Source organism: Serinus canaria, chromosome Z, assembly GCF_022539315.1.
Source record: "Serinus canaria isolate serCan28SL12 chromosome Z, serCan2020, whole genome shotgun sequence".
In the NCBI taxonomy this organism is placed as follows: domain Eukaryota; kingdom Metazoa; phylum Chordata; class Aves; order Passeriformes; family Fringillidae; genus Serinus; species Serinus canaria.
This window is the reverse complement of record NC_066343.1, coordinates 50,018,623-50,043,540: the sequence shown is the minus strand read 5'-3', so window position 1 is coordinate 50,043,540 and position 24,918 is coordinate 50,018,623. Positions and strand designations below refer to the sequence as shown.

The following is a 24,918-nucleotide window of genomic DNA, read 5'->3' as shown; positions in this document are numbered from 1 at the left end:
AACAAAGCGTACTGGAGAATGTACTGGGCAGCACAGTTCAACTCTAAATTGTAATGAGTAGAGAGATAAAAGCTTTCGACTAGGTTTTCAAAGTAGTGTCACAGAACCCCAAAACAAATCATGCAGAGCAGCCTGAACATGGCGGGAAGGTGCAGTCCCCAGTTCCCCAAATCCTGGACTGCAGGGTGATGGCCTATAAGATTGAAGAGTTCAGCTACCTCTTTCGAACTGCTGACTATGTGACCAAACGCTGCATTCACAGCTTTTGTGTAGACAGCACTAACTCTATTGGACCTTGTGCCTCTGCTACCTGTGTATTTCTAGTTTCATTACCCAATAGGTTTAGAGGTAGAACAGAACGTGTGATGGGTGCATACACTCAAAAATCACAAAGCAAGTGGAAAGAGATGGAAGACAGTTTAATAGTAAACACTAAACATTTTGTACTGTGATTATATCACTGGCAATAATCACTATTGCTTCATTCCCAGTGGAAGAGAGAGTTAGCAAGAGAAAGCACTAGGCTTCAAACACATTTCCCATACCCCTACAGAAATGCTTCACATAGAACATAACAGCCTTTTGCCTATCTCCATTTCTGCACAGTTACATGATGTTGCTGACACAACTTCAGCGAAATCCAAAATAGGAGAACTGTGTTTGATTCTAGACCACAAGAGCTAATCTTAAAGCAGTAGGTCAGCTGGAATTCTTAGGAAGACTTCAGGGCTCAACTGTTGCATAAGGGAGGATATAGTCCATGCCATTCAGTCTTTTCTGCCATAAAATCCTTGCAGGATTAAACAAACATTTAATATTTTTTATAGTTTTATGTCAACTGTTTCCTCCTTCTTCACTCACAGTAGCTATGAATACTTCTTTGATGATCTCCTTATCCAGGTTCCTGCCTGTAAAGAGAAATAAAATATCTAACTGTATTTTTCAGTGCATTACAAAAAACCACATACAAGTAGCTTTTTCTAACCTAAGAAAGTGTTTATTGTATTAATCAGTGAGAATAGCAGTATTAAAATTAAGGCAACAACAGACTTCAAGCACAAATAAGGGAAAGGGAAAAAAGCAGGTTATTTTTGGTAATAATACACTTTGCACAGCAAACAAATAAATAGTAGAAACAGAACCTTAGCACTGAAAGCTTTTCAGAAACAAAACTGATTTAAAATATTTTAAAGCTGTAATAACCTTCCTTACAGTTACTAAATATTTGATCAAACATTCAAACTATTCCCACCTGTCGCCGACATGTTTTATGAAAAATCCTTTACTTAGGATTTTTCCTCTCCTGAGAGCTGAGAGGCCTCAGGAACAAACTGTAAACAATTATCTGCTACTGTGGAATGCAACAGGGGATGTCTGTGATTGGCCCCGTCAGACTGTTTGCAATTAAGAGCCTATCACAGAACACCTGTCCGGCTGGTCTCGGTCTGGGAGGACATTGCTTTTCTATTCTTAGCATAGCCTTGTAGTGAAATCTTTCTCTCTATTCTTTTAGTATAGTTTTTATATCTTATATATCATATAATAATAAATCAAGCCTTCTGATGCATGGAGTCAACTGTCTCGTCTCTTCCCTCATCTTGGGACCCCTCTGAATGGGGTAACACCCATCACCCAATTTATAATTACAGATTTTAGAAATAAGATTATATGCCAACATAATTTATGAAAGCTTAGTATTTTATTGATTTGGTTTTTATTGATTTGGTTTGATTTTGGTGGCACTAATCAGGATAGAGTAGACTCCTCTCAGCTGCAGTTTTGAACTTCAGGAGGTTTTGATGGATAAGCCTTTAAAAGAGGGTTATGCTGAACATACTCACTGCACTAATTCTGGCCAGTTTAGCCTGATTGCTTTTCACTGGCCAAGTCTGTGAGACTGTCTGTGAAAAAACTAGCATCTTAAACAAGGAGATGCATAATTTCCTCTTACCAATTAGGACCAGTCTGTTTGTTCTCTTTTCATCTTCTTTCCAGGCTACTGAAGTCTCCTCTAGGTCATAGAGCTCATGGACACCTTGGACTATCACTTGATGAGATTTGCCTTGAATAGATACCAGTCCCTTATCAGAAAAATAACTGTTAGGGTATATAAACAAAACTTTAAAAATAAAATATGTAAGAGGGGAAACAAAACTTTCAATCTAGTTCAAGCAGGGAATAGTACTTCTGGAACCTATGCACTTGTTAGTCAAAAAAAACATGTATTATCAATGAACACATCTACTCATAACATCCATTTTCACATTTCCTTATTTTGTTAAAGGCTAAGAATTACACTTTACCATACTTTGCCTTCTGTTTCTCATTTGTCAGTACCTAGCCTCCCAAGCAAAAATTAAATGTCATCATCTACTATGCCTCTTTGAATACATATATGGTGTTTCATGGTAGTCCATGAAAGCCTGCCTGCCGACAAAATGATGTAAAATAAACAAAAATGTTTGATTTCAGATTAGTCCAATTACGCTCTTATGCTGAGCACATTTAATTTTCTGAAACAGAATCTCTGAATATTGGAGAAAGAATAAATATTTGTGAAGCAGAACAACTAGCAACAGACTAAGAAGAAACCACAATCAGCATGAGTACATTAACTCACATATCAAAAGCTCTATTAAAACAGTTTTCATCACTTCATAAAATATTTTAGTGGAACACATTCTGTAAAACATGTCTTATACTTCCTGGAAGTTCCTCCCAGAATTTGCCCTAGACCAGGACACTTCCCTAAAGAAAGAAAGAGTTTGAAATATTTCATAAAATAGGTCTCCATTTGACCTATTAGTTGGAATTCTATGAATATTACTGCCAAAAGGGTTATGATTACAAATAAAATGTAAACATAAAAGCAACAAACTTTGGAACCTGTTCTGTAATTAGTTGCCTGAGGTTCATTTGCTTTGGTGTATTTGTCTGAGACAGAGACAGCACACATTTTATCACAGGCTTCACATGTCACAAGAATTAATTTGATTCCAATGCTCAATACACCAAAAACATGCTTGTGCATGGCATTACTGCTTTTCAGGCAGCTTCAGATACATCAGATTCTCTTCTATTTGTCAGGAACGAGAAGACCAGGATACTCTAATTTTGTTGCTGAGAAAGCAAGAAAACAACTTTCCTTCCAATAAAACTAGAATAATTATGTTGCTATCTATGATAGTCAAGTGTTCTCAGGAAACAAACCAGAGCTTTACTTTCTTATATTTCTTACAGCCTGACAAATGACTGACTGGATTCTTATTATTTCATTATTTACTTGGCTGCTTGGTATAAGATAAATTTAATTAGATCCTGAATTGTCACCTCTACTCTTCTCCAAACCAAGCAACTGAAAAACATATGAAGTGCCCATGAAGATGAATACTTATAAGCTGCATCTTTAAAACTACAGCCTGACAATACTGTAAAAAGTTAATTGTGGACCACAACTATTATTGCATTCCTGTTACGCCAAATTGAATTTCTGCATATTATGGCAACAATTTTAAGTACACCTAGCAATCTAAAGGATCCAATCTAAAGTCTCCCAACCCTAGGTATGTGAGATGGATGGTATCTCTCAAAGCAATGGAAGTAGAAAATTAAAAGTGATTTAATTATGGCTTGATTTTTAACCCTGCCACTGATGTTTGGGGACTGTACATCTGCCCTCCCAATTCAGATAAGTAGGATCAATGTTTTCTCCTCTGCCAGATATCTCTTTCTGAGTCATTCATGGAATGACAACTAGCTACTCTCCAGCAGCACCTTCGATAGGTCCATATCTGACAGCAAAATGCAGGTTTTCAGGTGTAAAGATGGCACAAAAGGCACAAAACAAAGAAGCTGATAATTTCTGACTAACCTTCAGTCTTATGACATCCATGGTGCATCCAGTCTTATCTTTCACATTCTTCTCCCAGAGAAGATTCTATGAAATGAAAAAGTTGTTTCCATAAACAAAGTGGCATGGGGTGAGTTTCTTTAAAAAGCTACAATGATTTTTTGAGTTGACAGTGATGTATTACTTACCTGAATAAAGAGATTTAAGTTTTCTTCTTTTATATTTCCTGGAACTTCAAATGTTACTGTAATTATAGCCTGCAAATGGCAAGATACACTTGTTATTACCGCACTGAATAAACATCCCATAACAGTAATTTCAAAAAGTGTTCTTTATAACTTGGCCTCATAAAAAGGCAAGTATATGACAACATCAAATAAAAAAAAAATCTCTATTTCTGTTTTGCTCTAATTTGCTAAATTAAGTTCTACTTTTTGTTTCTGTTTGGGTGTGCATTTATAGGGCATACACAATGCCTTGAACAGTTCATTGCCATTAGCTGCTACCATGTCACTCTTTGCTGTAGAGACTATTATGATTAAGCTTTCAAATATGGTTAACAATGCTATTTTTTTGGCTTACTGATCTTGATGACAATACTATCAGACAAAAAATAATCAACATAGTTTTCTAAAAGATAATCTGTACTTGCCTTGTAAAAAAAGCTGTTTATAAACAGACTTTGTAGGAATAGATTCAGAAAATCAAGATGTCTGAAGTAAAGTTTTGTGACAACCCCCAGCTAACTGCTCAGGATAAATTATCAAAAGAAAACATGAAAATAAAACATGAAGTTTAAAATTAACAATGTATTTAAAGATTAAATAATGTCTTATTTTTGTCACTATAATTACTCAATGGTATGGAAGAACACAGAATTACTTCCTGTAATGCTTTCAAATGACTACCTCCTGTTGACTAGGAAAAAAAAATTAAAGCAACAAGCAGCAAATGTTTGTCTAATGACCAAGTAAACTTATCTAAACAATCACGAGTTAACACTTTGAGCAGCTTCAGAACAAGTCAGACCATAGTTCACTGTGCTCCAAGCACAGTGCAGTTTGTTTCTGTTGACCTTCACCATGAAGATAATAAGCACACTTTGTCTTACAACAAGGACCTGCAGACTACTGTGAGAAGTGTTCTGTCCTTATTATGCCTCAAAAATCACCTTAAATATGTAGGTGTTAAACTAAACACAGACACTAACAATGAATTCTGTCGAATGGCTTCACACTACAAAACTAACAATAACCTCCTTAATAACACACACAATGATACTATAACTCATAACATTCAGGAAGGATTCTACTTAACATTTCTATCTACTTTAGGGATCTATTAAGATTCTATAACTGAGCATATTTAAGAATTTTGATTAAACAAAAACTATCAGTATCATTGTAATTATAATTAGGCATGAACTGATTTTGCATTTAATCTGTAGTTCCAAAATTATTATTGCCTTTTCCCGTTTTCAAGACTAGCAACTTCACAGTTAAATTATGCAGTTTAAAAAGAAAAACAGACATTGTATGCATTGTATTTTAACCTGACAATTAAATTTAATTATAGAAACCTCAGAGTGGAAAGCTCACTTTTCCAAAACACCTTAAAAAAGTAGAGGTTTTTACTTTTTTGCAGTCACTGAGGGGACTCATGGCCTGTGGGTGGACCCCACCCACCTAGGAGGGCTGTGACCCACAATTCAACCAGAAAGATTTTGTTTTGGATAGAAAACCTAGAGGGCAGACTACAAATTTAGGATTTGTTTCTGCAAATACCTAAAACAAAAAGTAGTTCTATTTGGTTCACTAATACTCTCCATGTGAATCAACAAATGACATGACTGTCTGGAGCACTTGAAGCTTATAAGCTATTTTTAAAAGTGAGACTTAATATAGCCATTTAGAATCTATCTACACAAAACACATTTCTTTTCTGTAATCTAGGTCATCTTCCAAATACCCTGGAACACATTATTCCCTAACTGAAACCTTCTGAAAGGTAGGTAACAAAATCAGCATGCAATATTGACCAGTCCTGTTGTTGCAAAAATATCAAAGCAGTATTTTTAATAATTACCTTATCTAGATGTGCATGTGTTGTCTTTACATGCTCAAGCTTTTTCTGCAAACTGAAAATAAGTGAAGTTAAATGTCCCATTTGAGTAGGGTTGGAAAAATATCATTATTTCAAAATTTTAAAAATTCCGGTATTGCCGAGCAAAGCTGAAATATCAAAGATAGACTATATAGTCAGAATAAGCTTCAGCAGTTAATTAATTTTTATTCTCAAAATATAAATGTTTAATAATATTTGTTTGATATAGTTAATAATTTGTGTTAGAAAATTAGGCTTTTTAAAACATAAAGAGAGAATTATAGTCCTGATTTGCAGTATCTTCAGCATTAAAAACATTTATATTTCAATGAACACAACACCCTTGATACTCCTTTCTGCAAAAAAGGTAAACTACATCATTTAAAAAAAAAAAGCAAGAATTTAGAATTTATCAAGTTAATAGATGTTCATTTTTTAAAAAAACCTTTACAATTATTTAAAAATCAAGAAGAAAAGCATATAAAAAGCTGTTGCTTGAGAGAATGAAATCTGTAACACGAATTGAAATACTGTATACGAGCTTCCACTTCTCAGCTGTACAGCTCACTTCTACTATGCAGTGCCTGCTAACTTAAAACAGATACTTTTCACTTAATAAGACCCTAAGTTCAAGCTGTACTTGGGAACCTCTTTTGTAAACTAATATTTAGAGTCTTACTGCATCTTTTTGTGTGACAACAGAAAATTGTACTGCAGCTTTAGATTTCACATCCACATCTGTCTCAATTAATCAAGATAGCACAAAATTTCTTCAAATATCATCTTCTGTATTGTTTCTGTTTTCCCTCTATATTGTGAATAATACAGAGAAGAAATACTGAAGTTACTATGATGCCCTCTGCCACTTCAGACAAGATTGCCTATAAAAATCCCTTCTCCTAATTCGATCAATATCCCTGTAAAGTAAAATTTTAAGAAGCCTTTATGGTGGGGAAAAAAGGCACTGTCTGCTACAGAAGTAATATTTCACATTCTGACTTCTCCTATTTCCTTTGCTTTGCTGTCTTATTCTCATACTGCCCTTCACAGAATCCAGAATTCATGATGTGTTTCCTGTGACTTCAGGGTATATTGAGACTACAAGGCTCTATCACACAGTCACACCAAACAGATGACGTATCTGTATCTGTCTGCTGACAAAAATCCTTCCCGCAGTATGCTATTAAAAGAAAAAAATATTAACGTACTGGTGTGTATGTTCAAGTGGTGCTGGATGCAAAGATAGACTACTCAGGTGATGGCACTGAAACCACCACTAATATTTTATGTAAGAATTTCTGTGTCTAGGAACTAAAAACAGGGTAAGCCATTTTGCTGTGCTGAGTTCAAACATAAACAAAATAAACCAAACTTTATATAAGTAGTCTACAACCTTCTTGATAATTTAGAATTTGTCTTTAAATGCTGATATTTTAGGATGTTTCTTCTGTTTAAATACCAAATATTGAGAACCTCTAAGTAACTGAATGAGGTAAGTTCTCAGATTTGTGGAGTGCAGCAAACTAGCAAACTTTGCAGATTTTACCTAATATTACAAGTAATCAGATCTAACTGCTGTAAACAGGAACAACCTTTTTCTGGTTCACATCTTTTTACTGCTTTATCTCTGCTGTGTGGCTCCAACATGAGTCAATTCAGTTAGCTGATCCATTTTAAGAACTTGTAACATGGGTTTATGATCTGGCTTAAAAATAAGTATAATAGATGACTAAGTAGTTATCTATTGCCTTAAAGGATATACCAGTCTCCCTCCTGCCTTAACTTTGTTTTGGATGCCTAGTTTGGTATTTTGCTGATGCTGCCATTGGTAGAAATCTTGAAACAAACACTACAATATTTCACTGATGAGACAAAAGCCAGTGCCAGCCAAAAAAAAAAAGACAAAACCTATCATTTTGATAGTAGTGTACCAGTTCAGAGGGAAATCTCCCAAGAACGTTATCTAATAGACATTACTAATTTGCATGTCCTGCAACTTCTCCCTACTGTGAATAAGGAATTTGCTCCATTCCATTATCTAAAGTGAAAAGTCTGTATCCAGGAAGAAGAATGAAGCTTATACTACCTTCCTTTTCCCTCCTTTATTTTATGATTGCTCCAGTACTCCTCATTCTCTTTGCTGTGCTTCAGCATACACAATGAACAGAAAGATCTTTCCCCCTTCCTTCCCATTTTACTTCTGCACCCATCCAGGATGCTGAATCATGCATTCAGCATTTAAAAACCCCAGGAATCATAAACACAGTTATCAGAATCTGTAGAGCCTTTGTTTCCTGTGGAACCTAAGTGTCTCATTCTTTTGTGTCAAATCTACAGAGGCCTTCATTTCATCACAATACAAAGGAGAAAAAATTTTGAAATGCTTTAAAAGAACCAGAGAAGTATACAAATCTACTCTGATAATAAACCAAAACTTGCATTTTGGGGAAAAAAATCCAAACTCTGGCTCATTTAACTTTATAAGGTAAAAAAATTTCTGTAGGCATTTGAAAAAGAAAGGAATTCCATCTGATATTACCACTTATAAAGCAGTAATTTTTAAATGTGACTGTCCTGGCCTAGACAGGACAGACTAAAATAGAAATTCTAAGGGAAACTCAGATGCAAATTTGAGCCAGGATTTCAGTGTGTCGGTTTCATACACAGGTATTTTTTTCTAATAGATGACAATAAAATTATCACCATACCTTACTCCAGATAAACTGTCAAAAGCATGTAGGTCCAAGACATTAGAGAGATCGACTCTAAAGAGAGGGGAAAAAAGAAAGCTTTGTATTTTTCATGTATTTAAATGTCAGATTCTAAAGGTGTTCACTGAAGCATATGTTTCTTTGCCTGTCTATAAGACTAATGCCATTAATACTTAGCCTTATTTTTAGATATCAGTGGTTGGCACGGTCTTCTACAAGAAAATGCTGTGTTTAGTTACACAATAACATGTAAGCAGAGAAACAAAATTTTTTTAATTTTACTGTTTTACAGTAAAATACAAGGTATTTCCAAAAGTATGATAAAATCCCTTATACTGGATACCTGAATAATAAATTATTTTCCCTGAAGGGGAAAAGGAACCCTGAGCCTCTGAAGACAGACACAAACCTCTGGAATACATGTAGCTTATACTGACACACTGTTGACAAACAAAACTTGAACAACTTTATGAGGGAAGCACTACTACTGGGAATTTCAACTGTACAATTTAAAACAGAAAAATAAAAAATGCAATACAGAATAGGCAGTACCAATCATATCTGCTTACAAGAATGGCTACCTATTATAAACTTGAATAAGAAACTTTTCTCCACAAAGCAATACAGACTACAGATTTCACTGCTAATAGCAACTGACAGCTTTTCAGATGCAGTTAATGATATGGGGCTAAATAAAAAGAACATGACAGGTAAAAAACCCCCCCACCTCTGGAATACAACCAGAAACATTAAACTTTTACATTCAACAGTAGTTGTACCAAGCAGTTTCTAACATGAAAGACTTATAATGGAATACACAAACAATTCCTGTGTAAAATTCATGACAAGCTCAGTGTCAGTTGTTCTCAGCAGTGTTCTAAAAAAATCACACAGTAACCCTCCCTTTTAGGGTTTTGAAAAACAAACTCCTCTTAAAACGGGTATGTCCTCAAATAACATGCCAATAAATTAATTTTGTGCTGATTTCACATTTGGAATGTTTAACAACGGAAGAGACTGTATGTGTCATTTACAGAAGAATATTTACAAGTAACAAAGTGTTGTCATTGAGGACTGAATCTGAGGCCCGCTTTACCTCATATCCAAAACACAGGGCTAGCTGGCATCAGACACCATAAAATATGCAAAGAGATCACATGTTGGATCTCCCACTAATGGACATTTAAAACACAAAAAATGTAGTTCAGTATCTTCTTCAAATTTGGTCCTTTATGATCACCCAACCACAGCAAGTATTTTTCTCTACAATTTCCAACTACATTGATAATAACTTTAAAAATCCAAGTATACTTAATTATGACTATTACCTTCCCTTTATTATTATGACAATTACCTTCCCTTTAAATTTGCTTAAATCAAAACCCTATAGCTTACAAACACTGACCACAATTATTCAATAATTGATGTAAATGTGCACAAATCAGTCCCAGCAGTCTGAAAGATATATTGCTCTCCTAATGCTCCTGGGAATACAGTATCCATTTAAGTCTTTACTAAAGAAGAAAACTGAAACAGAATTTCAATTAAAAATAGCAAAAATGAAAACTGAGACAGAATTTCAATTAAAAATAGCAAAAATGAAAAACCAGTGCAATGATTTTTTGGTTTGTTTTTGTAACTTCCTTCCACTGCTTTCAAAGTAATTTTGTAGTAACAACTTATTTGCAGCAGCCATGAGAGTAATATTTAAGGTGACACAATTTAAGGAAAACACGGTAATGCACATACCCAATTATTAGCTCAAAACCAACCTGGCTGTGCAAGCCGCTCTTCAGTCACAAGGTTGGATGACTGTGTATCTTTGTGACCAAGAAGGCCAAGAGTGTCCTGAGGTGCCTTAGGAAGAGCACTGCCAGCAGTTCATGGAAGGTAATCCTGCCTCTCCAGTCAGCTCTAGTAAGGCTGTGCCTGGAGCTCCATCAGCACAGGGGAGACACAGAGCTCCTGCAGGGAGTCCCGGGGAGGGCAACAAAAATGTTTAAAAGGACTGAAGCACCTTACTAATGAGGAAAGGCTGAGGGAGCTGGGCCTGTTCAGACTCAAAAAGATGACTGAGAGGGGACCTCCTCAGTTTATAGAAGTATCTGAAGGGAGGCTGGACCAGGCTCTCTTGAACATGAGCAAGAACTACTTTACTGTGTGGGTGACCAAGCACTGGAATAGACTGCCCAGAGAGGCTGTGGGGTCTCCTCCATGGGGGATATTCAAGAACCATCTGGACACAATCTTGTGCCATGTGCTCTGGGATGACCCTGCTTGGCAAGAGGGTTGGACAAGATGACCCAATATGCTCTCTTCCAACCTCACTCATTCTGGGATTCTGTGATATGAACACTAATGAAGAAAAATATAAATTAAAACTACATTTTTACTTCCTCAAAAAAATTTTTTCTAGATGCTCATTCATAAAATAAATATTGGATTAAATATTTCTAATTCAATAATTCTCCTTTTATAAAGCTGATTCAATAGAACACCTTAAACCGTCACAAAAGAAGCAGGATCTAGTACCTAGTAATAGTGGCCATTTAATACCTTGATCTTTGTGTCTCTAGAATTTTAACAAGTCCATTTATTGACCTAAAATAAAACAGAAAAATCATTAATTAGATGAAAATATAACTATGATATATTGTTCGAATATGTTAACCATGGACAACATCATGTCAAATAGCATCCCAGCTCTCTTATCAGGTTGTTAAGTAATTATCAGATATGGGTTGAGATATTTGGTTTCCACTAACAGCTGGGGAACTTCACGAATTCTGACAAGATACCACCAGTGAGAACAGCATTTTCCTATCCAAAGCTATTCACGCTACACTCTGCTCAATCTAAGCATTTTAATTTTCATATTTCAAAAAACTAATACAGTTGTAAAGTACTTTAAAATGTTAATGTTAATTTGGCTTATCATGGTATTGACAGCAAAGAGTAATGTCTTCAATCATTAATTTGATTTAGACCATTGGTTCTTCTGCTCCCATGATAATTTTTTGGGACTTCCTCCATGTATCTTTGCATTTGCTAGTGGACTCATATTCACCAGCAGATTTTTTTCCACTTCTGCTAATTCTCAAAAAATGACATCAGCTGCTCAAAAATGTAAAACCATAAACGCTTAAGACAAAGGCCTGTCCTTAGTAAATAACATCAAATCTTACCTAGATAGACAAGATGCTAAGATTGTGCAAGTGCACAGAAGTACTGAAGCATCTTTTGTAAGAGGCAGTCTCTTTTTTCTTATAAGCTTATCAATTTTTGTCAATCCAATAATGGGATCTAATTTCTATTCTAACAGCAATAAAGAAGTAACTATGTTTAAATCATTGAGGAAGTAGTGTTACAGTTATGCCAAAAGTTTCATACCTCACAGACGTACTGACTTTATTCAATTCTTCTTCTGAAACCAAATCTGTTTTATTGATGATTACAAGATCAGCTAATGCAACCTGCCTATGTATTAAGGAAAAAAAAAAAGAGAGAAAAAGACATCACTAACAAACAAATACTTTATCTGTAAGGCAGAAACATCTCTCCCATGGCCCCAAAAGACAGTATGAACATTGCTTTTACAGAAGGGCAAGCAGTAATCAAACTAGAACATCATGGAGAATGATTAAACTATTACTGATTCCTCCTCAATATGTTCTTCTGTGCCCTAACAGATCAAATCAAGTTGCTAGATTCTTTTATTTCGGGGTTGTTTTGTTTATTTGTATTTTTTATGTCATCTAAACCAAAGTGCTTACTGCTTTAACAACTTTACAAATCCCTATTTGCCAGTGAGATTTTATACTTATGTGGTCCTTGTAATGCAATATTTGAAGTTTCTTTGCTTATGAAGACTTCAACTGTTAAAATAATCCTTAATTATTGTGGCTCCACATTTATTAAAAAGTATTACTCTATCTCCAGTTCTGCTTCAAGCATGATAGATCCTAACACAAAACTTTTAATTCCCCCAACAAGGGCACTTCTCATTCACCTAAATAAAATCCCATCACTATTAAAATAGAAGAGTCCATTCTTGGCAGAAAGATCAAATAAAGCATGAAGTTACTTTTCCACATTTTACCTCATTACACCAATCTACCTCAGTTTAAGCAAAGCATGAAAAAAAAGCCCTCTAAAAGAACTCATTTCCAATGAACTTCTATACAGTGCAATTCCCAACTTGATGTATAAAATTAATTTCTACATCCATACCGAGATGCTTCATTAATAAGGCCTTCTGGTTTCTCCTCTGTCAAGTGCTAAAAAAAAATTAAATTAATTGGATTAATCATATTCAAATTAAATTTAAATTCCTTTGCAATTAAAGAAAGCCAAATCCAATTCTGTTTTTCTACAAGGTATTAAGGAAAATGACATCTAGAATCTTTCTGTTAAATGACAGTGAAAAAGTACATTTATACATTCACCATTACAGAGATTTATAACTGGCTTAAAGCAAACTCTTCTAACTGATTTTATTATTAAAATGCTAAAGAGTTGGAAAACTTTATAATATTTACTTACTTTTCAGCTTTACAATAAAGTAAAAAAGTTACCATCACATACAGTAACTATAAAAAATATATCTGGAAGAACATGAAGGCTCAGTTATTTTACAAATGAGTGTGAACTCAATTAACAAAACACAGGCTAGGCTTTCAATACAGCATTTCATATATGTAACTTCATGCTCTTTTTCTCTGGAAGACTGTACAAGACAAACTGTACTTTGATAATAAAAACTGGTAACTTTTTCCAGGTTTTTATGAATAAACCACTGTTCTTTGGCAAGTCTGTCCAAAATCAGAAGCTACGAGAGTTTTAGTATCATCTCCATTTGTCTGCCCAAGCTAGTGTCTTTGCAGAAGAATAAGTGAAAGAGAAAAAAATACCTGCATCTCAAGCAACAGCATAACATTTAGCAAGACAAAGGCTTACTTAACTTAGGGACAGCAACAGACTACACGGAAGCAGCAAAGGTCTAGCTACAAGCTATTTTCTGCGCACTCTGCCATGGGGGTAGCAATCTCTAGGAGAGAAATGTCACAGGCATCTGGAGGAAGTAAAACTTCAAAATGATGCTACAGTATTAGTAAGAACTTGCCACTTATGCTTACATCTCTCGGGAAGTTAGAGTCCTGTGCACTCCTTCATCAGCTCTAAATGTACCAAGAGTATTACTTTAAAATCTCAGTTTCAAGTTTCAGAAATACCAAATTTAAAGTGGAATCAACTGTCATGGGAAATATATAGCTTTTTAAAAACCTAGAAAACTTTTTTTCTTTATTGGAATTATCAGGCATCTAACAGTGTTTTACTTGTAGAAAAGAGAAAATAGGTTACTGCATACTGTGAGTTTTTCATGTAAAAAAGAAACAAAACTATTTCCTGATTGTGCACAACCCAAGCAGAGAATTACAACATGATGACTCTCAGGAACCTCTCCTCTAACCTTTTCTTTGTAATCCTCCATGTATTGATTCTATTAAATTAATGTTTAGGTTTTTTGCCCTGAAAAGAGCAAATGTCAGTAGTCCAGACATCAGGTCTTGGAAGTAGAGGACTGCAACTTCAAGCTGTCCAACTGTTTGCCCTCAATTAAAGAAATCAGTATTTCAGATTGCTGTGCAACAAATCTGTTAGATTGATAACCCATGGTATCAATTAGCAAGGGGATGGTGGTATGGTTAGTCACAGGAAATGTTTGTCAGCTTTTCTTGTGATGGGTTGATTCTTTGAAGCATGACATACTTAAATTGCTGCCCATTATCTCAATGTCATTACCTGTATGGCTTTCAAAGTTCTTTGAATAAGCAACTGTTGAAGTCAGGCTTTGCAATCAGAGGAATTAACAGTTAGTAAGTCCTTCTATACCAAAGTTTACTTAGTACACAACTGAGAAAGTCTGAAGTTCCTACTGTTCTGAGCAGATGTCAGTGTTTTTCAGGTTTACTGATTAGATAATGTATGTTTTCATTGACGTGCCAAAGGTAATAGTAGATAGAAAATTTAAATGTTTCAAAACATTTTTTTATTGTTTCTGTTATATTACTTCAAAGTCCAGCATTTTAAAAACTCATTCTCAGTAATCATTTAGTGCTGCTGTGCACAGCACTAAATTGTGTTGTGTGCAACACAATTATATTTCATATAAGACAATAATTCAGCACTGTGTGAAGAAAGAGATAAACAGAACAATATTTTTGCAAGCAATATATATGTTCAAAAGGTAGAGTCACACTTCCAGCAGCCAGCTTGAGGACTGTTTTAAGTAACACTTTGTGTGGGGAATTTGAATTGCATCAGTTATTGATGTAATTGTCCTATTTTAGTGGGTGGGGATTGTAAGTGTCTGTCAAGGGGAAGTACACGGGGAACACAGAGTGCTGGGGTGGTCCACTTGGGCATTGATGGCTGAGACAGGAACTAGAGGGCAAGACCAGGCTGGCCCCTGTGCTTGCCACCAAGAAGATTATATAGTTCTGCTACAGGTAGCAACCCCATAAGCACAGTAAGGTGAGGGCAGAAGCTATACCAGACCTCTATTATTCCTCAATTGTCTTTTCCCTACAGAATCCAATATGGATACAGTTGACAAATAGAATACAGCAGGGACTAGAGGGCCAACTCCAGTTGGCCTCTATACTCACCCCCAAGATACACCTGCTATGGGTGGCAACCCCATGGGCATAGTAGATAGGGGTTAAAAGCCATACTAGACCTCCCTTTTGTCTGATTTGATGATTCTCCCTTTTGTGATTCCCTTTTGTCTGCTGTTGCAGTGTGTTTTCTTTGTTTGACAGGTTTGCTGCTTAATTTGTGTTCTTTGTTCACTGATCTGTTGGTTCTGTAATTCCCCTGTATTGTTCTCCCCCTGCCTTTGGAGTGGCACAGGTGCCTCATTTTGTATCTTGTGTTTCTAAAATCAGACCTGCTCCCTTACTGTTATTCAGTTCAGTTAAGTGTCAATCTCTTTGTTTGCCACCCAGCCACTCCCTACCTAGGCTGATCCCCAGTCTCCCCAGTTGTCAATCCCTCTTGTCCCTTCCTCCCCCAGAGTGTCAATCCTCCTTTGAACCTGGCCTCCCTTCTGGAAAACTCCCTGTCTATCCTGTGTCTTTTAGCACCCTATTGGTTTACCCAAGTTAGGTTCCTCCCTATTGCTCCTTTACTGGTTTAAGTGTAAATTGTCCTACCTTCAATCCCTCCCCAACCATACCCCTATTGGCTTGTTGCCCTAAGACCCCTCCTTCTGAGTGAAATTATAAAAGCTCTTGTTTGCCTCAAATCTTTGTCTTGGGGTCTTGAGATCTGGGATCCTCACCATGGGTAAATAAAGCCATCCCTGCTTTACCCCCAAGACCCATGCTGCTGCCTTTTGTTCCTGCGCCGAACCACTGCTGGTAGCTGGGATTTGCGGAGGAGCTTCCAGGGGGATCTGTTGTGCCCCTGTTGTCGTCGTTGCCTGGCTGGCGACTAACTATCGCCCTGTCAGTCTGCTCCAACCAATTCATGTCACCAACTCCACCAATCATTTTGCTTAACCAAAACCTGAGGTTTGTTTTTTCCCCTGATCACACTGTCCTCCCTCACATCAACAGATGCCATTATGACTCATCCAAAATTAAAGTTGACTCAAGAGAAGTAAGAGTAGATTATTGAAATTAAAAATGAGAATTAATTGCTTGAGCCAAATGACTTAAAGAAAAAAGGGGTTTGGTATAGATGGTTAATGCAATGGTTGGCTCTCGCAAGTAAGAGATGAATATTATGTGTATGTTAAGAGAAGTTTGATTAATGTATAGCTACGTTATTGTTATTTGTCATTTTGACATCCTCTGTTCTCCCCACAGTCCCCCTTTCCACCTTGTACAGTCTTTCTCCTTAGTCAGTCCTTTTGTTGTATTTTATTAAGGTTTAATAAACCTTAGAAATTTTAAAAGTGAACAGCATTTCTCATAATGATGAAGGCATTTTTTCATATGGTCACTTTTTTTTGAATCCTACAAAATCAGTACCAAATCAAAGCAGTGACCTCCTAAGTTATTAAGTTGCAAATAGTTATATTTACATATTTACACCCACCTCTTTTTTATTACCAAAAAAGAAAAAAAAAAAGAGAGGGAAAAAAAAAAACCTGAACTATTTGAATTAATCACAATTTTTGCTGACCCAAGCTCACTATTCTATATGTCTGTTCTTACATCATACTTTATACACAGATTACTCTAATACCTGCTATTTTTGTCTGCTTCCATATAACATTTTAATAGGAAGCAGTACCAGGACACCTGTGCTCTCATTTCTCACTGCAACAGCTACCATTACATTAGTACCCTTCCCATGTGGAGCCCTAACTCACTTGTTACGACACTGGTATGACATCTCTTCTTAGTCCTCTCCTTTCAAGTAACACAGACCAGTGACCAATTTCTCCATTGTTTTTTACAGCAATCCAAATGCCTCTTTGGAATAAAAGCAACATTCCTGAGTGAAGAGACAGAACTAGAAGAAATCAAGTACTTAGCAACCTGGCATCTCTTGTCACACTTGCTGATGTGTCTTTAAGAATCTGAATTCCTGCAAATATCAGCACTTCCTTGTGCCCATTCAAAAGATAGCAATAATGAAATATGTCCTCTTTCAATCTAAGAATTATGGCTATTGTTAAAATTAATTAAGCCACATGAACATTACTGCAATAGCTGTTCTAGTGCTGAAGTTTTAAACCATGTAACAAATCTAGTAACTTACCTGCAATCCATGCTTTGCATCAACAACAGACACAATACCTAAAAGAAAACATTAAAATGGAAGAAATGTGCTGAAAGCAGCTGGCAGTTTAACAACTTGCAAACTTCCTGTACAAAGGTAACAATATCAGCACATTTACAACTAGTTATAATAAACTGGGAGCAGTGAAAGTATGTGAACAATAAACTTGTTACTTAAGTATTTTTTTATTCATTGTCTTATCTATGGTAGTAAAATGTCTACAGAACCTGGTGAGATAAATTCTCACAAAGTAGATGCCTCATCTTCCACAAGAGGAAATTGGCTGAGGTATGCTTTTACAGAATATTGAAACAAATTAAGGGACTGACTGATGTATGCAGCCATTCTGATGGTAAATGACCAGGAATTTGCAAGTGTCTGGCAGAAACTTAGGAAGCTCCTTCTTACTGAACTCAACATTTCCTTCCTTGGTTAGGTGGGTATTTCTCAGACTGACCAAAATGTTAGTAGGGCATTTTTCAAGCCAAAAAGTAAATTTTTTTCCTACATTAAAAAAATTGCTCTTTAACTACATATAGTGATGACTTATCTTTCAGTAATCTCAGGTTTTTGTTAGAACACAGCAAATATTAGAGCCAACAAGTACAACAGGCAAAGAAAGCAGAAAACAAAAGGCAGAAACAACCAGCTGTTGACAATTTATGAATTCAGAAAAAGAGGAAACCCTTTAGGAAACACTGCATTTCAGGAGAAGGGGGGGAAGGAAAAAAAAAGGGAAAAAAGAATGCTGCAATATTACTCCTAAATGAGGTTTTATAACATCTAGCTAATGAGATTTTCCCCTTACATCACTGTCAAGTGCTGTCCATATCTGATCCCTTAGAAAAGCATTAAACAACTTTTGCTGGATTTAGCAAGACTGTGCACCTCACCAAGTAAGTATACAAGCATCAGAATAAGCAGGGATACCTCTGTGATCAAATCTGGCATTGTGAAAACCAAGTTCATACATTTCAAACATTTTCTGAAACCTTACGTTAAAACACCAATAATACATTACTCTAAATCCAGATATGAAATGTCAATACACAGGAAAATAAGCTTGCAGTTCTTACCATCAAGATAGATGTCACTTCCCAGCTCAGAATCAACCCAAAACATGGAGGCCACAGCTCCTAAGAAGTGTAATATATACACAGTTACAAAATTGAGATTTTTCCAGTAAACTACCAACACTGAGGTATTTCATAGAAAAACTCTATTTGCAGTGCTAACAATAAGATCAGTGACTAAAGTCATTCCTACACCTAAAACTGTCCACCTGAAGTGATACGATGCAGTCCTTCAAACACCACTCTGTATCAGACCCAAACACCTGTCAGTTGTTCTCGTGATTACTCAGGCAAGATATGGCAGGGACCACAATATGAAATTGTTTTCTGTTATCTATTGATTTTTTTCCAAAAAGCTTAATAGTTTTCCAATTTTACTCAAACAGAATTTGTGTGTAACAGAGGCCAAATCAATGTCCTGTCTTTTGAAGAAAATTACTTTATAATGACAGCTATTTAGCTTTGAGGTAGAAAGCAGCAGTCTCCTAAAGGGGAAACAATTGAATTTCTGATAAGAATTTCCTTCCCTCTCCATCTACAACAGATTTTTAATGTGGATGGTTTAGAGAAAACTGTTTTGGATAGCTATTCCTAACATGAAATCAAGTTTAAACACCTTTTTTATAATAAATACTACTAAAGAGTACAGAAGGATCTTGTAAAATCTATTACTGCTCTTTAAGAAGAATGTGCTAGTCTGTTTCACAGTATATTTAACTACTACACAAAATATAAGGCCTATCACAGCCAGTGTAACAATATAACAGATGCTAACTATTTAGACTTTAAAAAGGAGGAAAGTAGAACATAAAACGTGTCTTGAAAACTACTAGTTTCAGAGTATGCTTCTCTTTGCTAAGCCCAGTGTCTTCTCTACATGGAAATATATTTTAGCTGGATTTCTACTAAGCTTTAGGTTCAATTTAGACCAAGGTCAGCAAACAGAACTCAACCAAACACAACCTCATATCTGCACCTTGAATCAATTCATTGGAGTCTGTACCACCACCAAAGCATAGGCTCCTGACAACTCACCCACTTTATATTACAACTGTCACAGTGAACTAACTGGTGAGCAAATAAGCACTTCATTAAAACAGAATAATTATCATGGTTATGAAAATTGCAATGTGTACTACCTGGATCTGCCAAACCAGTTGTTTCTAACAATATATAGTCAAATTTTCCTCTCCTTTGCATCAGGTTCTCAATTGCTTTCACACCATTGTCCCTGTAAGAAGAAACAATTACACCTGAGAACAGAGAAAACAAGCTAAAGCATATATTTAAATGTATCTTCTGATGCAGAACACAGTGTCAGTATCATCAAAGCAAAAGTTCTGAGACAGGACATTTGCAGACTTACAGTCTGTAACAAAAATTTAGTTATCTGCTGGCATATTATTAGGCAAATGTTAGTTTTCTGCTTCATTTTAGTCTAAAAATAGCATTTGCCTAATCCCACCAGGTTTGTTTTCAAACACTGAACAACCTGAAAAGGAGAGTAGGGCTGTGTAGATATGGAACTATTTGGTTTGGCAGCTGATAGTACAGAAATAAGGGGTGAGGTAGAAGTGAAGTATGCTGCCCTGCCTTTCTACCTCACCTACACCAAGATTAACATGCCATTTACTTAAATTAGAGCTGATGAAGTCAGCCTAAAGCAGAAATGTATAGCATTTATATAAGAAACCATTGTATAAAAAACAGCAGCATATAAAACAGCATACAAAAACAATAAAAAAACCAATGTATATAAAACTTTTATGCTTCTCTTAAGAGAGCTTTCCTTACACCCCAGAACAACAGAATCCAATATGATCCATTGTTTTCCACTTACTACCTTTTACTATTTAAGGCATAAGACCAGTTCTCCCAAATTTTCAGGACAAACAGGCCATGACCCTTATTTACAAACTTAGCACAAACAATTCAGCATTGCAACAAACAGGGTAAAAAAATACATCAAAGGAAGAAATACTCTCTTTCTTTTTACCATGACCATCAGCTTACCATCAGATTTATATACTGTGTTTCATTAGGTCACAAAAGGTTTTTCATTCATCCTTTTTGATTAATACAATTTTGAAGTAGTAACCAATGTACAAAGAAAGAAGCAGACTAAGTCTTTTGTGAGGAAATTGGGAAACATGAGTCCTAGTTCCAGCCTACTTAAATCTTCAGCTCTCTACATGGAAGCATATTATACTAACAATTGAGGGATAGATCCCTACTCTACAATATCCCCAATAAGTTGGTATTTAGATTACTGTTCTGAAAGACACCAAGTCCAAATCCAGTAAGGCAGCAACAGGAAATAAATTTCTACCTCCCAAATTCCAATTGTTTCATCAACAAAAGAAGTCTCAATCAATTCTATCATCAGTTTCAGGAATCAAATCCTGGATGTCTTCTCCCTTCCTCAATTCCCCGCAATATCCACTGGAAGAACTTGTACAATAGTCCTTACTCACTTTACTGAACAGCACAAGCAACCATTTCTGAGCTCCAGCCATTCCTCATAGAGTTCTCCCCCTTGACTGATTGCCAGAGATTTCTCCAAGGCACTTCCTGAAAACACAAGTAGTGCTATATTTTTAATCTACAATCTTGCATGATAATGCCTGTAAGAGAGAGATATGTGGATTACATTCTTTTCTCCTGAGACCACGTTTCTGACATGTTCTTAAGAAATTTGTATTTTCTATTTTATGAGAAATTTAAAAGCCAAGACAAAGCTCATTCCACAAACATCAAACCCTACTGGATGATGGTACAGCATAAGTGTCACAAACTTCGCTAAAAGAAAGGGATACCACCCTGTGCCTCCCTATCATATAATGGCTCTGTCTGTATATTTTATTTTAGGCTCTGTGACTAGAAAAGCTACACGCATCTTTATTGATGAAAACAAACAAGGAGCCCCCCACCAACACAGTATAAACTGCAAACAATGTAAGCTTCTGACTATGGTGCAGATATGAAATTACAGCTAGAGCAATTAAAAGTCCTGAAAGCAAAGAGTTCAAAGAACCATAGCCATCAAGCACACATCTCCCCATTTTCTTGGTCCAGGATAATTTGTGATTTGCAAATGGCTGAGGGGAAAGGAAATAAAAAAATATTATCTACCAACATATTATTTTAATTTCCATTTGCTTGAAACTGAGTGAGACAAATAGAGGTATAGCACTTCCAACAGGGTGATGTATCTATTTACTTTACTCTGAGGGTCTACATTTATGTACAAAATATATTAATGCATGTCACTATTTTATGAAAACCAGCAAAAAGATCTGCCCTTCTGAAGACTATGAGGTATGTTAATAATTTCAGTAATGGATTTAAAATTACAACAGTCTCGGTTTCCAGCAGTTTTATGTACTTGTCATTTTGTGGCAAAAAGAAAGATTTCTGCACGATTACATACCTTCTCCAAATTCATTCAGAATAACTGCTATTCTTTTATTATGCTGTTCTGTCAGTATGTAATTTAGAAGAGTTGTTTTTCCAGCTCCTAGAACACAGACCATATTTATATTAAAATGTAAAAAAATCCCACATAAAATTTCAAATAAAAACTAAATACTGTTATGCATGCACATGCACACTTCAAGCAGTTATCTTCTAAATATAAGTATTCATTCTAATGTCCTACATTCTATTCTAATGATGTAGAAATTAATTTCAACACATATAACTATCAGGACATTAAATCACAGCCTTAAATAACTCACAGTTAGTCCATTCATTAAGTGTCAGTACTTGATAAACTTACAAGTTCCCCACTAACTAGGCAGTTTTTTCCTACAAAACTAACTTTTATGCTTCTTTTAACAAAAGGCACACTTAATATTCTCCCTCTTACCACTTTTTCTGACCAGTTCTGCCGTCAGTAACCACGGATGTGCTACTAACTGCCTTTAAACAGGGCATTGTCAAAAAACTGTTAAAAAACGTGTTCACAACACCACCTTAGGAGCAGTCTCATCCCATGCACAAGATCAGAGAATTGTCAAAGGGATCTCTGGGGATCATCTAGTCCGGAGCAGGTAACCACTACGACTAGTGAACCTTCCTTACTTGTCCTTTAGAGATTTTTCTCTGCAACAGTGTGATGCGGTACAAAGTTACAACTTTCAGAACAGTGACGGCGATCATAAATTTAAGCAGATCCTTACAGTCCATAACTGCATGTAGCACACAGTAGCTCTGCTGGTCGGGGGGTACGGGAAAAACGCCGAACCTCAAGTTTTTCAGGCTGCAACGCATTCTGCATTTAACTGAGCCAAATATATTGCACTATTCTGACGCTAAGTAACCAAGAGCCATTAGTCAATCGTGACCTGAACGAGGCGGCCCCTGAAAGCAGGGTGGTGAAAAAAGCAACTCTTTGGGTGCTTACAGCGCTGCTCAGAGTGGCCCTGCAAATCCACCGGAGCGGCCGGAGGGCCCGGCGCTGCTCGCCCGGTCCATGGGGTGGAGGGCCCCGCCCGGCAGCCCTGGCCCCGCGGCGGCCCGCCCGCCAGGGCCTTCCCTGTCCGCACGCTGTCCCTGCCAAGCGCCGCTCCCGCTCCTCACCTAAGTACCCCGTGATGATCGTCACGGGGATCTTCCTGCCCGGGCCGGCATCGGTCTGCTCCGCGCCGCCGGCGCCTATCGGGACCAGGTCAGGGCACTCCTCGTCCTCCATAGGCGCAGACAGCCCCAGCCCAGCCTACCCCCACCACCGGCGCCCCCTGGCGTCACACTCCTGATGTCGCTCGGGTGGTGTCACCGGAGTGACGTCACCGGGTGGCGTCACGCACCGCCGCGCCTCGGCCCGACGGGCGCCTCCCCCGGGCGGGGTTCTGCGCAGGCGCAGCTCGGGGAACGCGGCGGGGCGGGGCGCACTCCGTGAGGGGAAGTTTGGTTAGCGGGGTGGCGGTGCCTGCCTGCGGCAGCTCCTTCCTCCCGCGGGGACCTCGCAGAGCGCATGGAACCGGCGTGTGTCGGACGGCTCTTGAGCATCTCCTGCGTGGGAGACTCCGCACTCTCGCGGGGCAGTCTGTTCCAGCGCTCAGTCACCTGCACAGTGAAAGTTCTTCCTCACGTTCAGGTGGAACTTGATCTATTTCTGCCTGTTGCCTCTTGTCCTATTGCCTGGCGCTGCTGAGACGAGCCTGGCTCCACCCTCTGGATACCCCCTTTCAGACACGGGTAGAGGCCAATGAGGTGGTCTCTTCCTAAGGGGGTGTTTCTTCTTGAGTCTGAGCAGGCCCAGCTCCCTCAGCCTTTCTTTGTAAGAGAAATTCTGTCCTTTCCTCACCTCTCTTGCTCACTGTGGGACCCGCTCCAAGAGCTCCATGTCTCTCGTATCCTGAGGAGCCCAGAACTGGATACAGCGCTCCAAGTGTGGCCTGAGCAGGGCTGAGAACAGGGCAGATCACCTTCCGTCACGTGCTGGCAATGCTCTTCCTAATGCCTCCAGGATATCATAGGCATTCTTGGTCACAAGGACACACTGCTGGCTCAGGGACAGCTTCTTGTCCGCCAGGACCCCCAGGTCCTTCTCCACAGAGCTGCTTCCCAGCAGGTCAGCCCCGAGCCTGGCCCAGACACGCAGGAGTGCTGAACGAGCCCCAGCGTGAAAAATGAACACAATGCAGGCTGCATCTGCTGGCATCTATCTATAATCAAGTAATCAGCAAGATGAATGTTGGCTTTCTCTGCCCTCCATTAGGGACTGTCAGGGGGCACATACCATGTGTAAGACACAACTACAGGTAATTTTTACAGTGTTATGTGCTCCCCAGCTTTTTGTGGATCAGAGGTTTAGCAAATAGGTAACACATTTCTCCATGTCAGAAGGTGTAAATGTAACAAGGGATTGGCCTGATGCATGCTGATACATGCACACGCCCAAAACCCAGGCGGGGTTCTCTGCTCTCAAAATTAGGTTCAGTAGCACTAGTTGGAATACTGTTATGGTAAAATATGCTGGGCTTCATCTTGTTTGTACACCTCATATGGCATGTGTGTTACTGGTAATAAAAGTACTTGGTATTTATTCTTGACTCTTCCTATACTTGTGTAGGTTAAAATACTTAATGCTTATAATATTTGATGATATTCCACTCTAAATAGTTGGCAACTCCTTTAGTCATTCTAATTTTAACATGCATGTGAAAGCTTGGTTTAAGAAATGATAAAATAATTCATTTAATCCATTGATTCAGCTTGTCCTTGGAGATACAACCACATTTATTCCAACAATAAATTCCAACAGCGTATACATGCTGTTGGTTTCTGGAATTTTAGAACCAATGTATTATAAAATGCATCTTTTTGCATTCTTGTTTCAGTGACTCAGGTTACCCTGTATGATGCAGCCCATTTTAGAGGAAAA

The 24,918-nt window shown here is 37.4% G+C and overlaps 1 protein-coding gene across 4 annotated transcripts; it reads right to left on the bottom strand.

Moving 5' to 3' along the window:
* Positions 1-398: 398 nt before the first annotated feature.
* LOC103819465 (COBW domain-containing protein 1-like) lies at positions 399-23,258 on the bottom strand. 4 transcript variants are annotated; one of them, XR_003945841.2, is made up of 15 exons: positions 23,112-23,258; positions 21,961-22,047; positions 21,005-21,101; positions 19,670-19,761; positions 18,534-18,593; positions 17,437-17,474; positions 12,895-12,941; positions 12,055-12,141; positions 11,221-11,265; positions 8,662-8,718; positions 5,936-5,987; positions 4,039-4,107; positions 3,872-3,937; positions 1,952-2,062; positions 399-908 (listed from the first exon to the last, which is right to left on the bottom strand). XR_003945841.2 is itself a non-coding variant. In XM_030237092.2 (15 exons), exons 1-15 carry the CDS (start codon positions 23,221-23,223, stop codon positions 835-837), a joined length of 1,113 nt encoding a protein of 370 aa, XP_030092952.2. In that variant the 5' UTR covers positions 23,224-23,258; the 3' UTR covers positions 399-834. The 4 variants fall into 4 exon arrangements, 3 of the variants coding, with proteins under 3 accessions (XP_030092952.2, XP_018773973.2, XP_018773865.3); XM_030237092.2 differs by having other exon boundaries at positions 1,952-2,081; XM_018918428.3 differs by having other exon boundaries at positions 1,952-2,081; positions 21,005-21,154; positions 23,112-23,169.
* Between the last annotated feature and the right edge of the window lie 1,660 nt (positions 23,259-24,918).